The sequence below is a fragment of the Schistocerca serialis genome, chromosome 2 (genome assembly GCF_023864345.2).
Source record: "Schistocerca serialis cubense isolate TAMUIC-IGC-003099 chromosome 2, iqSchSeri2.2, whole genome shotgun sequence".
Classification (NCBI taxonomy): Eukaryota; Metazoa; Arthropoda; class Insecta; order Orthoptera; family Acrididae; genus Schistocerca; species Schistocerca serialis.
In genome coordinates this window covers 443,104,682-443,124,010 of record NC_064639.1, presented here as the reverse complement: position 1 = coordinate 443,124,010, position 19,329 = coordinate 443,104,682, and the positions used below count along the sequence as shown (strand labels likewise).

General features: G+C 36.9%; 1 protein-coding gene across 3 annotated transcripts in view; it reads left to right on the top strand.

The window, feature by feature from the left end:
- The first annotated feature begins 1,654 nt into the window (after positions 1–1,654).
- LOC126457321 (vitamin K-dependent gamma-carboxylase) overlaps positions 1,655–19,329 on the top strand; it is a 73,326-nt gene continuing 55,651 nt past the window's right edge. Inside the window, exons 1-3 of one of the 3 annotated variants that reach the window (XM_050093514.1) lie at positions 2,045–2,184; positions 2,260–2,415; positions 9,776–9,839. In XM_050093514.1, coding sequence (XP_049949471.1) covers positions 2,305–2,415; positions 9,776–9,839 — 175 coding nt within the window. In that variant the 5' untranslated portion in view covers positions 2,045–2,184; positions 2,260–2,304. Of the gene's footprint in view, positions 2,185–2,259; positions 2,416–9,775; positions 9,854–19,329 lie in introns of those variants that run through there. The other 2 variants (XM_050093513.1, XM_050093515.1) reach the window with 2 other exon arrangements.

Below are 19,329 nucleotides of genomic sequence, written 5' to 3'. Positions count from 1 at the left end.
TTAGACAACACAACCATTATGGTAGAGAAGATACCAAACTGCATTCTAGAGAAGTCTGTGAGCATTAAATTCAAAGAAGCCCTAGACTGGTTCCCTTCGAATGATCGGTCCCTCAGTGTTAACAAGACTCAATTCATTCAGTTTGAAACAGCAAACAAAACTGAAAAATGTTGAAATAAATATGTGGTGACAAATAAATGTTGAGAGTTGAGTCCTCCAAATTCCTGGACTTACACATTAAAAACACTATACACTGGACAGCTCACATCATCGATCTATGTAAAGACTGAATTTGCCAGGATTTGTCATCAGCTCAGTTTCTTCTGTTTGTGACCTGGAACCAATCAAAGCTGCATACTTTAGATATTTCCACTCACTTATGAGATATGGCATCATGCGCGGGGAATTAGTCATGGGCAGATAATGTCTTTATTGCTTGGAAGAGAGTCATCATAATTATGAGTTGAGTGCAACCTAGGTGCTCTTGCAGAAATTTATTCAAACAACTGCGGATGCCATATCAATACATTTATTTAACTAACATGCCTTGTGAAGAATAACCATACAATTTACAGAAAAGAGAGTGAATATCATGATATGAAACAGGAAATAAATATGATCTTCACAAAGATATAAAAAAATCCAGTATGGTACAGAAAGGAGTATATTATTCAAGCATAAAAGTATACAGCAGACTCCCAGTTCATGTTAAATCAGTTATTAGAGATAAGACTAAATTTTAAAAAAAGAGCTAAGACTCATCTTTTTAATAGTTCTTTCTACTCTTTACAGAAATGTTTCGAAAACGTGTAAAAATTATTGAAATGTATTTAACTTTAAGCATTCCTATAGGAACTGACAATGTGGCACTGGTACATCAATTGTTGACAGAATGCTTTTCATATGAATTAGAATGAAAGCCCTATAGTTTAATTCTATAACCATCATTGCTACCATAATCTGTATTATTATTTGAACACTTGAACATCATGTATCTGTTTGCATATGATGTGGATTGTAGGCTTCATGACCATTTACATATGGTTATTACTGTTATAATCCGACAGGTTCTATATCCTAGCGATACACTCGCATCAAAGATCCGTGGAACTCGAAAGTAAAGAAATCATGGAGGTAAGATTCCATGAAAGAAATAAAATACCGCTTGTATATACGCTGGAAATCTCGTTCTATAAGAAGTATTTTAGGTACTCTGCCCTCATTTATGGTTCAATTTTCCAGAAACCCAATGAATACACCAGTCAGTGAGAAGAACTTGTAACTTGTCAATACAGATATGCGAACTAAGTGGTGTTTTCAGTATGTATTATTTTTATACTTGTTATTCATACAGAAAGAACAGACATTTCTTTAGGGTGGGGTCGCAATATATACTGTATGTACCGGTGCTTATGTTTCGAAGAGTTATCTGTTGTTGAAAACGTATAAAACTGTGAAAAGTCATACAAAATATTTTTTCTATTAAAACAATAGATGAATATTAAACTGAACGATAAATTAAAATAGTTTCATAATATACTACAAGATTACTTGAAGACCATTAATCCATGGATTTTACAAGTGAACTGTGCAGCCACTGATTAAGATGCTGTTGCCATGGCAACAGCAAAGATATACTGTCCGTGAGCAAACAGCTGTGAACATTGTTTTGACATCTGGGAGAGAGAGAGAGGCGGCTGGAAATTAATTGGCGCCGTGTGCGTAGGAAGCAACCTATAATGATTGTGAGCCTTACACGGAGACCAGTAATACACAATCCTTGGTGAAACTCAGTTTGAATTCTCGGGGAACTAATAGACGAGATGGGCATTGTTTGTAATTTGTATCAAGCAGACAGTATAAAGATATACAAAAATTAAGTTGTACATCTCTCTTCCGGAGTGATACAATGAAGAGTATTAACGATTGAGACTGTACAATAAGCATACGCACGTAGAATGGTCAAACGAAGATTACAAGCGCAGAAGCAGGCGACGCCATTGCCTGTGCAACCCACAAGACAGTTAAGAAAGGATTCATTAAGGGAACAGAACCATAACTTATCGTCGTTCGAGAAATACATTGGTTTCTCTATTTCAGAACTGAAAACATGGGAACGTTTTGTAAAACTGTTGTTCAAACCCACAGATCCTTCGTCGCTTGGAGTTGTACGAGCACTCTTTGGTACATTTGCAATTTACAAATTGGTTCTTAGAATAATTTAAACATTACAGGCTCCTGCACAGCATCATTTTACAGGGCTGCTGATGGTCTTAGACATACCAGAGGAAAGAGGTCTCGCAGATGCAGACATCCGTTGGGGGAATCCAGATGAGTGTCGTTTTCCCTTATTCAGCAACCTTCATCCTTTGCCACTGGAGTGGATGTGCATCGTTTACCTCATTATGTGGATTGGTAATCTGATTAAATTAAGTTTTTTTCCTACTTATATGCTGTGTGTGTGAGTATTCTGAAGTCTCTTGTAGGGAAAGTGAACTGCTTAGGTAATTATTTTGTTTTGTACAGAGCAGACTTCTCAGGAAAATGAAACTAATGGTTAATTATTAACATTTTTTTGGTGGGGGTACATATCTAGTTGACCGGTCTGTAACCAGCGTTTTTCTCCTCGAAGGTTTTTTCTTAGGTTTCCTGTGGGTGTAGGCTTATTAGTCTGCAGTTTCTATTTCCACTCGGCTACCAAGAGAAATGGATTTTTTGTAACTACACTCGAGATTTTCAACGTTATATTGAAAGACAGTGCTGTAGCCGGTTTTTTTTTTTTTTTTTTTCCCCCCCCCCCCCCCGGTTATAGCCGTGCACTGTAACGTGATGTATTTGTATACACAACCAGAAATGTTTTATTTTATATTTTTTTCTTATTTATTTCGTGTTTTGTCTGAATTTATGTATTAATTGTGATTAATTTCATGACTTTGTAGCTTTGGCACACATTGTCTCATGAAATCTCAGATTAAACAAAAGAGAGTAAGGACGTTGATTACAGAATATTTGTTCATAAAATCATACAGGTGGTTTATGAAAACCTCACAAATGGCAGCTTTCGGGCATTCCATTGCACAGGAGATATCATACTACACCAAAAAATATTGGTGGTTGTTTGGGAGTATTTTCTGAGCATTTCGATATAAGGAAGCCATGGTCTCCAGTGGCTTTTTTGCACAATAATAATGTAATTATGATGTATTCATGTTGCTACCTCAGTCACCATTGTTTCTGCAAAAATACCATCAAAATAGTGGAAAAGCCTGTAACAGTTACAAAAGCATAATACAGAGGTTAATGCAATAAACCTCAGATAAAACACAAACGCTTTTATTACAGTGCATTGTGCTGCTCCTCCATTGTATGTAATGAACCCATTAAAAAGTTGCATACTAGCTCAGTTTTCATTAAACATATCCATACTACTATGTACCACTGTTAATGGACAAGTAACATTGTTGAAAAAACTAACCAGATACAGGTAAAGACAGTAATAAATGCAACTTTGTGGGCAAAGAGTAAAGTGTACATTACTGTTGTCATTATTGTGATTTAATGGCATAGATTTATTTCTAAATGAGACACACAGCTCACAGTTGTGAACCTGGCTGTCTTTCAGCAACTGTATATAAGTTTCAATGGATAAACAACACAGCCAACTGGTTGCAAATCATTGTTTAATAGGTTGACCTAGGTTTAGACTCCTCTGAGGATGTCTCCATGAAAATAAAATGTTAAAAGCTGTAAAGTTACATTGCAAGAAGGCAACAGTCAAAGTTTAGAGCAGACATGTTCAAGTCAGAAATTAAAATTGGGCATGTATACTTTGCAAGGAACTACATCTGATGGACATCCTTTAATGAAGACATTAGATGTGTCGAAACCTAGGTCAATGTGTTGAACAATTACTTGCAGACGGTTGGTGTGTTATTTGTCCATTGAAACACACAGCTCATACCGTCTATATTTGCACTGTTGCACAGATGTTTTCAGTTCAATACAAATACAAAGATAAATGGGGTCAAGAAATCAGATGAAACACAATTACTGTGAAATGAGCCTCTGAAGACCATAGCTCCCACACATCCCTAAAAGTTTCTTGATGGAGTTCGAGTACAGCCTGTTTACTAATTATCATGATGCCTGGTTTAACGTGGTTGTAAAGTTATGTATATTAAAAACAAGATGCTGGAAATGAACTGATATTGTTCTAAACATGGATTCCTTGTCCAGTGGTTTCTCCCCTGTGAAATGTGCAAAGGTTATTGTAGTGTACAGTAGAACAACTCCATCTAATAAAGAACTGTAGTTATTCTTCTTTTTTAATGTTTAGAAAATGGAAAGAAGACATCCTGTCATGTTTAAAAATGTAGAAGTGCACAAATGAATGAAAACCAAAAAACAGAGGTTAGCTCTTTTTATTCCATTTCATATAAATGAGAAAAATCTTTATCCTTGCCTTTACAAGTTCTATTTCTCCATCTATGTATGTACTCTGCAAGCTACCTTATGGTGTGCAGAGGAGTGTACTTTGTGTACCAATGTCACTCCCCAGCACCACCATCACCACCACCACCACCACCACCACTATCATCTCTTCTCCTCTCCTCCTCCAGTCACAAATTATTTGTGGCAAGGATGATTGTTGGTAAACCTCTGTGTGAGCTCAGATAACCCTGATTTTCTCTTCATTTTCTTTTTGCAAGATATACACAGGAGGTAGCTATACTTTGGTCGATTTGTGTAGGAACTTCAATTCTTGGAATTTTAACGGTAAACCATACCATGATCCACAATGCCTCTATCACGCTGGAGCTGATTGAGCATCTTTGTGACACTTTTGTGTCTACTAAATCCAGCTTTAATGAAATTAGCTTTTCTTTGGATCTTATCTATCTGTACCAATCCTGTGTGGCATGAATCTTAGACTGGCGAGCAAGTACTGCACTAAAAGCATCTCCCCTTGGCAGCTTTTTTATGTCATAGCACTGTTGTCATTAGCTGTGTATTTGTATCCTTTTTTTGCCACTAAATTGGGATCCTGTTATTTTTGTGGCCAATTCACAATGGCGGATCAAGCCAGTAAGACCTATTACTTATTCAGTAATGTAATAAAATATACAGGAAAGAATTGTGATTTCTGTAGGACATATAGAAGTAGGATAAGGATGCACTGAGTGCTTAAAACAAAAGTTCGTTTAGACATCTCATACAAGTCACTGCCAAAAGTAAGGGGGTTATGCGCAATGTAGTGTAGTGTGTGGCAGAATGCTGCAGGAAACAGGAGGAAGGCAAATGTAAAAATTGGTAAGATGCTAACTTTGATAGTTATAGTGACTGTTTTCATCATATATATGTTCTAGCTTTTGGACATGTACAAAATATAAACTGTTTTCTATTATTTCCAGTACCTGTTGCAGCATAATGGATCTTTGTGCATGCATTTTCATTGTGTCAACAAAGCTAAGTCTGCTAGTATATTAATTCTCAATCTGCTTGCTTACTGTCTCTGTGCATGTATAGTTGGGAATGTACAGCTGCTGCCAGTACAGAGTTCTGTATTCAACAATACAGGCTTGATGTCCATATGTAATAACTGCACAGTTTGCACAACAGTTTGTAGTGAGTAGTGCTAGAACACTGAAACAGTATTGATTAATGACACTGGTTCAACTATGCTGCTATGGGCTGCCTACCAGATTTCAACCTACCTTACTTTCAGGAGTCTAGCATAGTTGCTCCTAAACCCTCAGATTCCAACAGGTGTAGACAACATTGGATATATATGTTATTGACCATATAATAAATGACCACATCACTGATAACTATGATAATAATAACAATAACATGGATGTGCAATGTATATCCAGATGGAAGAATGCAATCTGCAAACTTCTGATCTAGTGACTGGCTTATTTTATCTGTTGTGCTGTAATTTCACTGTCCATCACAATAGCTGTAATTGATAGTTTATTGAGTATGGTAATTTGTATCCATTTCTTGGAGACATACATGTGTAGCCTTCAGTGAAAGATGTAAATGTAAGACCAGTGCTTTGTAAGATCCCTGTTCTGTGGAAATCCAGTTTTCTTTCTGCAGGAACTTTGCACTTAGTAACGTAACCTAACCTGTAATGAATAAACAAAAATAATCAATTTTTTCATCCAGTACAGTCCCTAGCAATCAGTTTATCCTTCCCAACCAAGCTCTACTGATTTTCCTAAACCCCATCACTCCTCTTCCTTCCCCTTCAACCCGTTTGCCACAAGAAGGAGCCACTGGCTCCGAAAGCCTGCACATTTTAATACCTTCTATATGTGTTTTATTCTGCCATCACTTGATGAGAAGATTTTCATGTTAACTGAATCTTCGATTGGTTCTTGGTAAAAGAGTAGATTTCCTATAAAGAGTAAATGTGAATTTGATTTTAAACAAATTTTTTTATTGATATCAAGTTTTGTGTGCCTTATGGAGGAAACTCACTGATATGTTTCATGCTGCAGGTGTCCATTCTTCATTTCAGCTTTAAACAGTTCTGTGAATTTATGGTTTAAGCTAGAAAACTGAAAGACCCATTTTAATTTGTTGGTTGTTTATTGTGAATGTTAGCTCATGGGATAACACTGCTGCTTGTCCCCAAGTTAATTGCTACAAATTACAAAATGTGAAGTATTCTTCATTATTAGTATTTTACTGTAGGTATAGAAGAATTTGGAAGCTATCAGTGTGGTTGAAGAAAACTTGGCCTTGATAACTTGCACGGATTTTGATGTCACCTGGGATGAGTGGGTTGTAGATATCTATCTCTAATGACACTCTTAAACATTATTTTCACTTTAATGTGGACTCCAGTCATTGCACAATAAAAACAGATTTTGCATCAAAACTCAACTGACCACTATGTTTTCATCCTAGGAGTGACAGTACTGTTTGTTGGTTCATTGTCAAGCACACAATTGTAGCAACCATTATCTAGTGTTACTGGCTTGTCCTACCCAGCCAATAAAATAGACTTCAGTTTGCAGAGGTTTAATTTCTTTGATTTTTTTAATCAATGTTATTGGTTGAATCCCAGAACATAATTGCAGAGGGAGGCTATATTACACTGATTCATCTGTGAACTGCACATGTTAAACAACTGTGCAATATAGTTCCTCCAAGTTTAGATTTTACATTAACATCAAATGTCATTCTCTTTCTGAATTTTGTTCATATCTTAAAAGATACCCTCATCACATACACTTAAAGAACAGTAAAATATAATCTAGAGGCTGAAACAACTTAATTTGGGTGATAAAACGGAATCTTCCACCATGAATTGGCAGAACCCATAACACTTTCAGGTGATAAAAGAAGTATTCAATACAGAAAGGGATCATCAGCTTACAAGTTACGGGATCAGTGAAGTTGGAGCAAGGCTGATGTGCACAAATTATAATCAAGTCAGTAAGTTATAGGATATTAGCATTCCACAAACCAACACAAGGCATAGCAATTATGTGCAACTAGAAGGTTTCCTAGTGATACTGTGAACAGTGATGTGAATACAGGGTGTACCAGGCACACAGGGTGAATGAAGGTGCCATATGTAACGATTCTTAACCACTGGCATTCTGAACATCAGCATGAGGTGTGATGCTCATACATCACTGTAAAAGTTCCACTAAAGCTCTCCATATTGTGGGTCAGGACAGAAAGCATGGCTTGTGGTAATCCTTCGCATTACTGGGCAAGTGTCCTCTGAAGATTAGCAGTGATCTGTAGTGGCAGAACTAGGGCTCTGGCCCTACAAATTTTTGAGTACCACATGCTTGTGTAATTGCATTTAAGTCTGATGTCCTCATGTTGCAGGAACAGAAAATCAGATGTTGTAATCCATCCAATGGAACACATGTCGATGCACAGCATGAGAAAGCTGCACATTCTGTTGCAGAATTTCATTCCTGTTATTCATCACAATACTTTAAGGAAACATAAGCAGTGGCATTTATGCTGACATAATTTTGTCCCAGGCAATAAAACCATATTGGTCCCTTTCTGCAATCTTATACATATTGTAATGGGTTCTAGATGTGTCTAGACAAAACATATGCAAAAATCACTCTTCAGGTCCAAATGTAACTCATATGTGAATTTGATTTTACCCCACAAACAATGATGAAGATACCACATTTCCCAAGTCATGCATTACTTTCGTGTGAGAGCAATGTATATAATAATCTTTTAAGTGAAGCTGAACGTTACACGACCTACTATAAGGCGTCTTTGCAGGGCAGGTGATCGGCTGGTAGGACATTGTCAAGCACTTAAGGCAAATTAATAATTCTCATTTTGGATAGTAGTACAGAGTCAGCATTGTCTGTATTGCTGTTGAATGGGTCCTTCACCATAAAACTTTCTCTACTGTGTCTCAAATACACGCAAAATTCATTGGCAGAATCATTATACCCAAGACCACTACCCACATGAATTTTTACAGGCACACTAAGCTCTGATATTGGCATGCCACTTACATTGCATGTTTCTGTGTTAACCTGCAGTGGTTTAATTCATGCACTGTTGCCACAAACAGGTTTTTGTGCCTCTAAAATATCCCTAACTGTACTGAGAAAAGTGTACAAAACAGTAGAACCTCAAAATTGTATAACTTTTTAGAAGTACCTTTATTAATATGGACCAATTGGTGTGAAAAGGGAGATGTTTTATGTATAGGTGTTTGAAATGGGAAAAAAATTCACCCCATGGATCAGGAGAAATGCGAGGTGAAAGAGACCTGGGACATAATACTGATCTAATACCTGTGAGTCCAGCTACAAGGTCATTTTGCATATGATTCTACTGAATATAGTGATGAGTTGATAAAAAATTTTGTGTGTCTACATAATTTCAAGTATCACATAAAACTTTATGATAGTATATGTTAAACAGAATTATGAGGTGTTCTCTGGAACAATGACATAGCTGAAATACATTGAAATAGGGGTACTGTGTCAAACATTTTAAATAGTTTTTTTTAAATTTATTTCAAACTCTTATACAGGGACTAAGTTACAGTCATGCAAAATAAATATTGTGGTTTCAGAATATGTGATATGATAGTGTAATTTGTAAGATTTGCTGACAGTTTTGGGTTTCAGTTGACATCCTATACAGAATGCGTGTTATTAGCATCCAGAAAACAGAAACAAAATCTGGAGTTCAGATTGCAAATTTGGAAAGATTGAAGCCTGAAGATTTTGAAACAAGAAGGAAGGAGGATTTTTTAATTATTACCCACAAATATAAAAATGAAGAAGGAATACTGTAGAAAGTTGTTGATAAAGAAACAAAGGAGGAAAGCAGAATATAAATAGAAGATGGAGTAAGAAATAATTTGAAAAAGAATGAGGAAGCGAAAGGGGAGTTAACTGATGTAAATTGAGACACTGGTAGGTACGAAGAGCCAATTAAATATTAAAAGTCCAGTCTTTGTCTTTGGGGTTTAGAAGCACTGAGGCTGGGAAGAAGTTTCAAGGGGCCCACACATTGAAGTAAATATCTGTGCACTTTGTGTTACATGGTTTTCTGATATACACAATGTACAATGGTCATTCATTACAGGTTTACCCAATATTTTGTATTGTAGATTATTTATTTATATTCGCAACACCTGAATATGCAAAAAAAAAGTGAAAGTCAATTAAAAATTTTAGTTAAAACTTACAGATTGGCTAGTTCTTTTTTGTTCTCACTAGCTTCCCTGTTTTCATAGCATTTGTTTTACTTTTTGCAGATTGGAATACCTTATACTGGAAGGGTGTGTGGAGCATGTTTTATAAGGGAGTGGCCTTTCACAAGTAAGAACCATGGGGTAAGAGAGCATGATTAAGTGTGTTATAGGCATAAGGATATTGCAGTGGTTTTCATAGAAGGTGGTAGGGGAGCTGTGGGTACAATTGGCAGGGATGATTTCATTCCAGACCATTATTTGAGGATGTCATGCAATTGTCATCCTGGTTTCTTAACCAGTTACAGTCCAGGGTGGTATTGTACACAATATTTTTGTGGAACATTATTTAACTAAGATGGAGCTGCTACAGACTTAGATATTTGCTTGCACAGAAGTTCTTCTCAACAGTTTTGAGATTTGAAAGCACCCATGGGATTTATCTCTTCACCATCAATTTTTCTCTTGGGTTTGATAGTAACAAGGTCACTATTATCTTCTTACCCAGAGTGAGTGCCTATTTGGTTTGATTGATTGACATTTTTGTTGATACATAATTATTCATTACTCAGATTCAGAAATTGGATGTGCTACTTCTCTACAACTCTGTGTATGGTATTAAACTGAGTGGCTAAAAATCATGGATAGATTGTCTCATTTACAGTTATGCCTTCTATGATCCCTTAATGTCGTGGCTAGATGCAGCTTATAGCGTGACGCATCTGAGGGATCTGTTGTAGGCACCCCATCACAAATTTGTTGATTTTTAATGTGGGATGGAAGATTGTGCAAGGTGGAGGGTCATAGTATACTGTAGGCTATTTGGGATTACACAATAATTTGGGTTTCTGAGCTCAACAGTATATAATGGATTTTCAGTAGGCTATGGCAGAGATAATCTTTTCACGCACATAAGCTACAGCAAAGGACAACCTCAGATGTCTGAGAAACAGACATAGTGTCTCCTCCTCAGGGCCATACAGGGTGATCAATATTGGATGTACTGTTAGTCAGATTACCACTGACTTAAATGTGGCCATGAACCTATTTTACCTAAGACTGTATGGAGACAAAAATGCACTTTGAGGTTATCAGCAGCTGATGAGAGACCTCTTTCTCTTTGCTGACACTTATTACAGAGTTCGGCAACTGGCATAGACCTGTGAACATCACCACGGTATCATGGGAGTGTGTTTGTGGGGTGTGTGATATGGCCCGTTGAATCTTGGTTTCAATTATATTGAGCTGAGGGACATGCGAGAGTATGGTGTGTGCCCCACGGAGCTATGGATCCTGTGTCAACAAGTTTGTTTCCATATAGGAGATGGCTGAATTATGACTGTGTTGTATTCACACATTTGTAATTAGGCATTATAGCTCAGCTGCAGGGAATTACTTCTGGTGGCCCACGTTAACTTCTCGCAATCCAACAAAAGTATGTCTGGTAGAGAAGTGTTGGTTGACTGTCTCTTATTTAATGTCTCTTAGATGTCGGGAAATACCTCCAGTGTTCTTTGTACAGTGGATGACGTTTTCTTTTGCTGTTGCCACTGATCAAAAAAATCACATTTTAAAAAAAATTCCAGATTGATAAAATGTTTGCTGACCTAGTATGGATCTCACCAATTTTCAAAATCTATCTTTTTTGAGTAATTATTCAGAGTTTGCTGTTTTATTGTTAGATCCCAAGCACATAGACTCATTATTGTGAGTACTGTATCTGTAGGAGATGTTCCAAAGGCACATATACTTCCTGGTGCAATACTTGGTTGCACTTTTCCACAGCCATGACAGGTTTTTCAATTTTGGCTCTATGAGACCACATACTACTAAGACAAGTAAACTAAGACAAGTAAACTCTTATGATATAATTTTATATGGTCGTAGAATCTTTACTCAACCCTAATAAGTTTGCTAAATATAAGTATCACCCTCCTTGTTTGCACAATAAGTAATTTGAACCGTATATTCAGTCTAATTGAATATCCAGGTAACTCACATTACTTTCTCTGCTTATATCTGATTTCTTTATTATGATCAAAGGACTGATTTCTAATTGACTCTTAGGTAAGAAAAGACAGATCACTGCTTACAGTAAAGCAGACACCTCAGGTTGCAGACAGGCACAATTAAAAGACATTTACATTTTGGGCCGAGATGCTGGAGTTGGTGGTCATGTGTGCATGAATGTGCTTGCTTGTGTGTGTGAACGGTGTGTCTCTTTCTTTTACTGATGGAGGCGTAAGTGTCTTTTAATTGTGCCGGTCTGCAACTTGACATCCATTGTTTGACTTTAAGGTAAGTGATTTGGCTTCAGTGGAGCAAATGAAAATTTTGCTTATTCACATTGACCTGTAAACTTGTCCAAAACAGTTCTGATCTTATCTTCCAATTTCATACTTTCTGCTAGTGGGAGTAGATAATCAGCTTAAGCTATTGCACCAAGATCTTTGCCATCATGCTGGTTATGTAAGGACCAACAGGGTAGCATTGTGATTAACACACTGGACATGCATTCAGGAGGACAGTGGTTCAAACCCGCATCTGGCCATCCTGATTCAGGTTTTCTGTGATTTCCCTTTATCATTTAAGGCAAATGCCAGGATGGTTCCTTCTTCATCCTTTCCTAATTCGTGCTTGTGCTCTACCTCTAATGACATCATTGTCAACAGGATGTTAAATACTAATCTCCTCCTCCCTCCTCCTTTAATGGAAGGATATACCCAATAATTCCGTATTTTATACCTAAAATATGTGCCTACATGCTGGCCCTCAAGGACAACCTAAAGTTGAAGTTTTCAAAACTGATACACCTGTGGTTATAATAGCCTTGACAGCTATCATACAGCAACCATGGACTAGCCTGTAAATGTGAGGGCAGTGGAGATTATCAGAGATTGTCACAGACTCCTGGAAGATCATATCAGCCACAATTCAAAACATGTTTTTATAGGCTGCATACAAACAGTTCTGCTCGACATTTTGAACTTCTGTATGTTTATCAAATACAATGTGTGATTATGTGGGAGTCTGTCACTGAGAAGTTTTCTGGTATTTTACCCATTATTCCAATTAAGCAGAATGGTCCTAGTCTGGTTCTTTCCTTGATATAATAATTTCTGTGCAGTTTTACAAATATTAAGCAATGTGCCTCTCTGAAGACCATTGTGAAGCTCGTTTAGCATGAGAGCTGACTTATTTCATAGTCTCTATTTAATGTGTAACATATTCTACTTTCTCCACTGCAAAAGATTTAACTCATATGTGATACTTGTAATAATAGACTAAACTCTCCTTTATGTGATTTTACACATTAGTGTCCTCTTCACTGTAATCTTTCAGGAGAAAAACACATTTAAATAACTCAGCAATGCCTCACTAGATTCTAATTATTGTCCCTTTTCACTGTAGAATGAACTGTTGGAGATTTTTTTTTCAGTGATAATTTTGTGATGAATTCCCATCAGTATTTAGTTGACCCTTTACAGAAAAATTTACTTTTAATTAATGTTACCCTCAACAGACCCTCTTTGTATCTTATGTTTCAAGTCTCTATATAGCTAAAATCTGCAGCCTCTTTCTTCAGATGCAAAAACTTCAGTGACATTCAAAAACTTGTTGTAGAGAGTAATAGCAATGAGAAGAAGAATAATAATATTTCACTCTTGGATAGTCCCCATTGCCTGCAGCACCAGTCCTTCCAAACACTATACTTAGCAAAGTGACCAAATCATTAGGGCCAGATCATCACCTGGCAATCCAGCTATACATCATTAAGGATCTGTCTAAATCCCATAAGGCAAAAGCTGAAGTAATTCTATGGAAAAAGAGATGAATGATTTCCTCATCCATGTGCAATCCAAATTTGTGCTTAGTATCTAGTGATATCATCACTGGCAAAATGTTGAATTCTTATCTTCCTTTCAAATGTCAAGGATGAAGGTGACTCAACAGATAGTTGCCTCTCACAATCCTCTTTATTTTAATTTGTAGTATGATGGTTACTCTGAAAATTTTGCTCTCTCTTTATTCATTTTGTATATTGTTAAGTCTATGATCTGTTCTCAGACAGTGAAGTGCTTCATAAATTTCAGCACTATTGTGTTCCCTTGAGGACTCATATTCTTCCACCTTTGCACTAATAAGTGGCTTCAAATCCTCAACAGCTCTTGTGTGGTCATGGTTGCTCAAGACTCTTCAAAGAATTCGGTATGCTATTTGATTTGCTTAAGAACTATGTTTTTCACATAACTAGTCAAGGTGAATTTCTGAAGATTCCATTTGTTTTGGTTTGAATCTATGAAGTCCATGTTGGTTATGTGGAATATTTACTTATTTTAGTCTAGATGGTACACTGAAAGAACCAAATACTTGAGTGAGTTTTTGAAATTCTTGAAGGATGGTATTCTCCAGACCATAAAAATTACCCCATACATATTACCATGGGTTGTAATTCACAGTATATCTGTAGCATTCCTATGCTGTTTGTGCTCCTTGAGTTGTACTAAATAGTCAACAACTTTGAGAGTTCACATAGAAATAAGTGGTATTGATTTGTTGAAGCTTGGAACTGTTTAGTGCCAGCAGTGTTTTGTTACTATAAGATGTGAGCAAGCTTCAGTAAAATATTGTGAGTGTCTGATTAAGGGAATTTGGTTTAAATTGCCTGCATCATTACGGTGGTAGAGCCCTCAACCTTGTGGATAGTTATATACAGAGAAATATTAAAGTAAAATGGTTGATAGTGAACAGCCTTCCAAACTTCGTTTAGGCTTGCAGGAATCTGGCTGGGTGGACAGCATAGATCCATTACTCTTGATGATGTTATGGATATTCATAATATAAAGAAGTAATAATAAAACTTCCAAAGGTTTGGTTGGTGCATTGGTGAGTAAAAGCTCCCAGCCTCCCAAACAAGCAACTCTTGAAAACAAAAAAGCAATAGGACACACATGGGCTAAAATATATTTATTGTTGTGAGAAAAGAGGTCATTTGGAAAGGTATCCTATTCTACGGGCTTAGAGGTGACCACTGAAGCCATTAAACTGATGAAAAAGCTTCAGAATATATCTATTTCTAAATGCATAGGGGACTAGAGGAGATCACTGAAATCATTAAATTAACGAAAAAAAGCTTCAGAATTCAACCCTTCTAACCCATATGGGTTTAGCAAACCAGACAAGTACAGTCCTTAAAAAACTAAAAGACTACACAGGCCAGGGAAATTTCACAGCAAGGGGAATTTTATTAATAATGTTATAACAAGTAATAAAGAAACATATAATAGCTATGCTTATTACTAATTTAAAGTCACCCACTGCATTTTTCTGTCTGGATTGAAGGCTACTCTCAGGAACTACTTTACGGATTTTGATATAGTTTTCATGGATAGATATACTGTGTAGTGGCACTATCCAGTATTCATGAAAAAGGTTTGTGTATATAACTTATCACCATGCCAGACAAATCGTCCAACTATAGATGCTTAGTGTTACCCGCACAAACCCGGGGCAGGTCACTAGTGATTCCTGACCTTCTAAAATAGTGAGAGGATGGGGGTGCAGTGTCTGTAAGTACCTCCACAATTGACATAGTGCTGGACTAGCAGTCTGGAGTATATATTTGTCCCTGACTTTACTTTTAGAAACATGCTGTGACCAAAACATTGCAACAAACAGTCCAGTTCTGTTGATAATGTATCAACAGGAACCTGAATTCCACTCATTTTTTCAAACAGAGGTAATTCAGGGAGTGCATCAAAATGATGCCTTTCATTATGAAGGGCAGGCTGTTGAACTGAATGACAAACCTGACTAATAGAAACTTGTGTATTAGCTTCTTCATACTCACTACCATCGTTTCTATCAGCAATACAGATTTCACTCTGCAGCTCATGTGAGTCATCGTCGTCTTCTGAAAAATCGCCAATGTTGTCCGAAAGGTCATCAAGTTCTGAGCTATTGTTCAAGAGTTCTTCAATTTCTAAGTTAGACAAGCAATGTCTGTTAGCCACATTCACTATTTATATGTTTTTACACATGGGAAGGACACACAATAGCACAGCACGGCAGCCAGCATAGAACAAAACAATCTTCAACAATACTCTGAGCACACACACGCAGTTTACGTAACATTGGTAGCATTCACGAGAGACTGGTGCACACTAGCCATCAACAATGCCCTTACGACAAGCCAAACAATTAGTTTCACCACTTACAAACATAAAACGTGTTTAAATCACAGATAAATAAGTCGGAAGTGAAGAACGAATGACATACGTCCGACAGATTTTATGACTAAAACATAGTGAACATATCTAGTATGCTGCTGGCTCCAATGCGTTAAGGTGTGGTTATCCACTGTGTGCCGAAGGAGAGAAATGTAACAAAGCTAAAGGTGACAAAACATACATCATCGTCCTGAAGTCAGAAAGGTATACAAACTCCTGCAATCAACATTCATTTCATCAGCTCTAAAACTGCTGTTACCAAAAGCATATGTATTTCCATAGAGGCAGTCCACGTGTACAAGTTTTACCTTCTATGTGTGCAAGTGCACCTGTAAGATAGCTTCTCTCAAAGCACTTTTGGTTTATTAAATGAGCCTAGTAAACTCTGGCTGATTCACACAAATAATTATAGCAATATGTTAACACATAGTCAGTAGTTGGGGCAGCACACATTCCTCTCTGAAAAGGAATATCATAAGAAGAAACAAATATAGACAGAATAAAGCACTGACAAGAAAATTACCGGCAGACTCTTTAGCCTTTCCTGTCCAACATAAATTTTGTACCAAGACACAGAGACTTTAAAGATCATCCTCATAAACAAAGGATCCTGGAATCCAAAGGCATGTTAATGGATTCAAATACAAACTGGGGAACTGAGCAATATAATACAAGATGAAACTGTTTGGATATGGCTTAAACACTCATATTCCAATGCCTGCAACAACTGTACACCACCTGTGCAGACTTGTGTCCAAGGCACCCACTAAGAAGTTACTTTTGATATTTTAAGTTTTTCATCACACAGGATGTACTACACAGATCACATGAAAATGTCTACTTTGGAGATGATATATCTCATTCATAATTGACAGGCCTCAGTAATAATTTACTTCATGTGCACAATAATATTGATAATCTTGCTGGTTTGTCGATTTGGTTCACTGTTATATCAAATTCGTCTAGTTTGGACTGTTGGGCCATGTGTGGACATTCTGCACATCCAATACACCACCACTACATGTCAAAATGGATGGTGAATGTGAGTGGTTGTTTCATGCCTTGCAGATGAAGAAAATGAATGAGTGCACACTGTCATTGTAGACCAAATGTCACTATTTTCAGTACAAGAAACGCAGTGCAGTTTGGCAGGTGCGACAAGAGCCCTGTGTGCGAGATAGTGGTGTTGCCTTGCTTGTGCATAAATATGGAATGCCTGTATTTTTTTAAGTCAAGCTCATGCTTCCAGATGCATTCAACTGTCAGAAAAAAATTAGAATGTGCTAGAACTTTAACACACTTCGTAAATCACATTTTAATTACATGCATATTTTTTGCTAATACGGAGGTATCTGTCTGGTTGTCTCCTGATCTGCTCTCCAGTTATAGCTAACAATGAAACATGTGTAAAATGTATTCTAAGCTTCATGTACATGTGAAACAAGTTGTTGTCTCTGAATTGTGTGCATGCTATGGTCTCACTGTCAAACATACAGTACAAGAATGTGAGTGCAAGAGGACAGGTATTTTCACTTGTCATATGACAGTGTATATGATGATGTAATATTTGCATCTCAGTGTTATGTTATTGTAGATAAAGTTGATTTTATTGCATGTAATTGACTGCATGTATTTAACTGGGCTGTATTTTTAAACACCATGTATGCCATATGCTGAATAAATAAACTTATCATTAGTAAACTAAAATTTGAGTCTCATCTTTTTAGTCCACAATTGTTACTTTTCGCCTCTTTTCTGAAAGTTGCGTGTGTCTCAACCAGTATTCAGAGTCACTTCTACTCCCCACCAACTACATATCCTCTTTCTTTTTCCTATTTCCCATCTGTCATTTGTGTCGTTGAAGAACTTCCACAAGGTATGACAAAGGTATAGGTTCAACCATATGATGTATTTTGTACCTATGTCAGCCCTGTTCCAGTTTTTATTATTTCATCAACTGGTAAGTGGAACAAAGGAATCCTACTGGTTTTTGATGCTTTATTTATGACAGGAGAGAGGGTCATAAGATTATTAATACTACAAAAGACTGGGAACTGTGAAGACATAACTGGTGGAAGCATTGGAAGGTGGCTCACAGACTGGATATTTGGGGTGAGCTACACAAAATTTTACAGCGAGTATCCTTAGCTTATTTCCTGGTGAAATCAGCACATTCTCTCACTTTTAATCTGCTTGGAAATTTTCTTATTGAAGCATATCTGCAGGAAGTGGGCATAGTCTGATGAAGTCCTTCTTGGAATTATGCACTGCAAGAGCATTTTGTAGCATGGTTCATCATATATTTATCACTCCAGCATGTTGATGTTTCTTGTTTGACATGGTTTGCATGAAAGTGTGTGATTTGTTGCTAACACATGCTGATTTTTTACACATCAAATAAAGGTATGGAAACTTTGTAGAGTTCAGCAGTGCATTGGATGTCAGAATGACATAACAGTTTGTGCTCATAGTTAAATTATTACTATTTTAGTGTTTGATAAGGTGCTCATCTTTGATTTATTTCAAACAGTCTGTTAATATGAGGAAGTGACTGTGTGTGTGATATGCTTTATAGCACAATTTCAGACTTGTTTGTTACTACAGAAAGTGTTGAAGACCACCTTGAGTGACAACTGATACTGACAAGAAGGCAGTGAAAATAATGGCTTGTGGAAGTTTGGAGGATATGGTTGTGGAATTACAGGAATTATGGTGGTGAAGGACAGTGTTTATCTGCAGCATCATAAACCATGCAGAGGTGACCAGATTATATTTCAGTTACTCAGTTTCAATACGCATGTAACATGCATTTTGTTAGAAACAGCAAATTCTTCGAAGCCAAATGAGGAAGTGCAGTGATGAGGTACTGGACTTGAGATGGGATCATCTCAGCCTTTTTGATTTATTCACATAACTCTGTATGGATTCAATAAGTCTGAAGGATTCCATGGAGCAGAGTCGAAATTGAACCACTAGCTCTACCCCTAATCACTTCATTAACGCCGTCACTGGGGTTAAAAACTTTCACACATCAGGAGTGACCCAGTAACTATGAGGGCCATCGTAATGTGTCAGTCTTCAAGCTTTCTAGCCAGTATCTGTTTTACTAATGTTTTGTTTACCACCATACACTCCCATATTATGCAATTGTCTATTTTGTTCCCTGGATCAATCAGATAGACACAAGATGCAGATAATAATCAGATCCTCAAAGGGCAGCTTATCATAAAAATACTTTAAAGACAGAAATTGCTATATACAACTTGGTCTGAATAATTCAGGAAGGAAAGAATAGCCGTAGAAGGAAAAAAAGAATATGCTTGTAGAGGTTTTTTCTTCCACTAGGATGGCAGCTTTCAACTTTTGGTGAGTTGGATACAGTCTACTTTT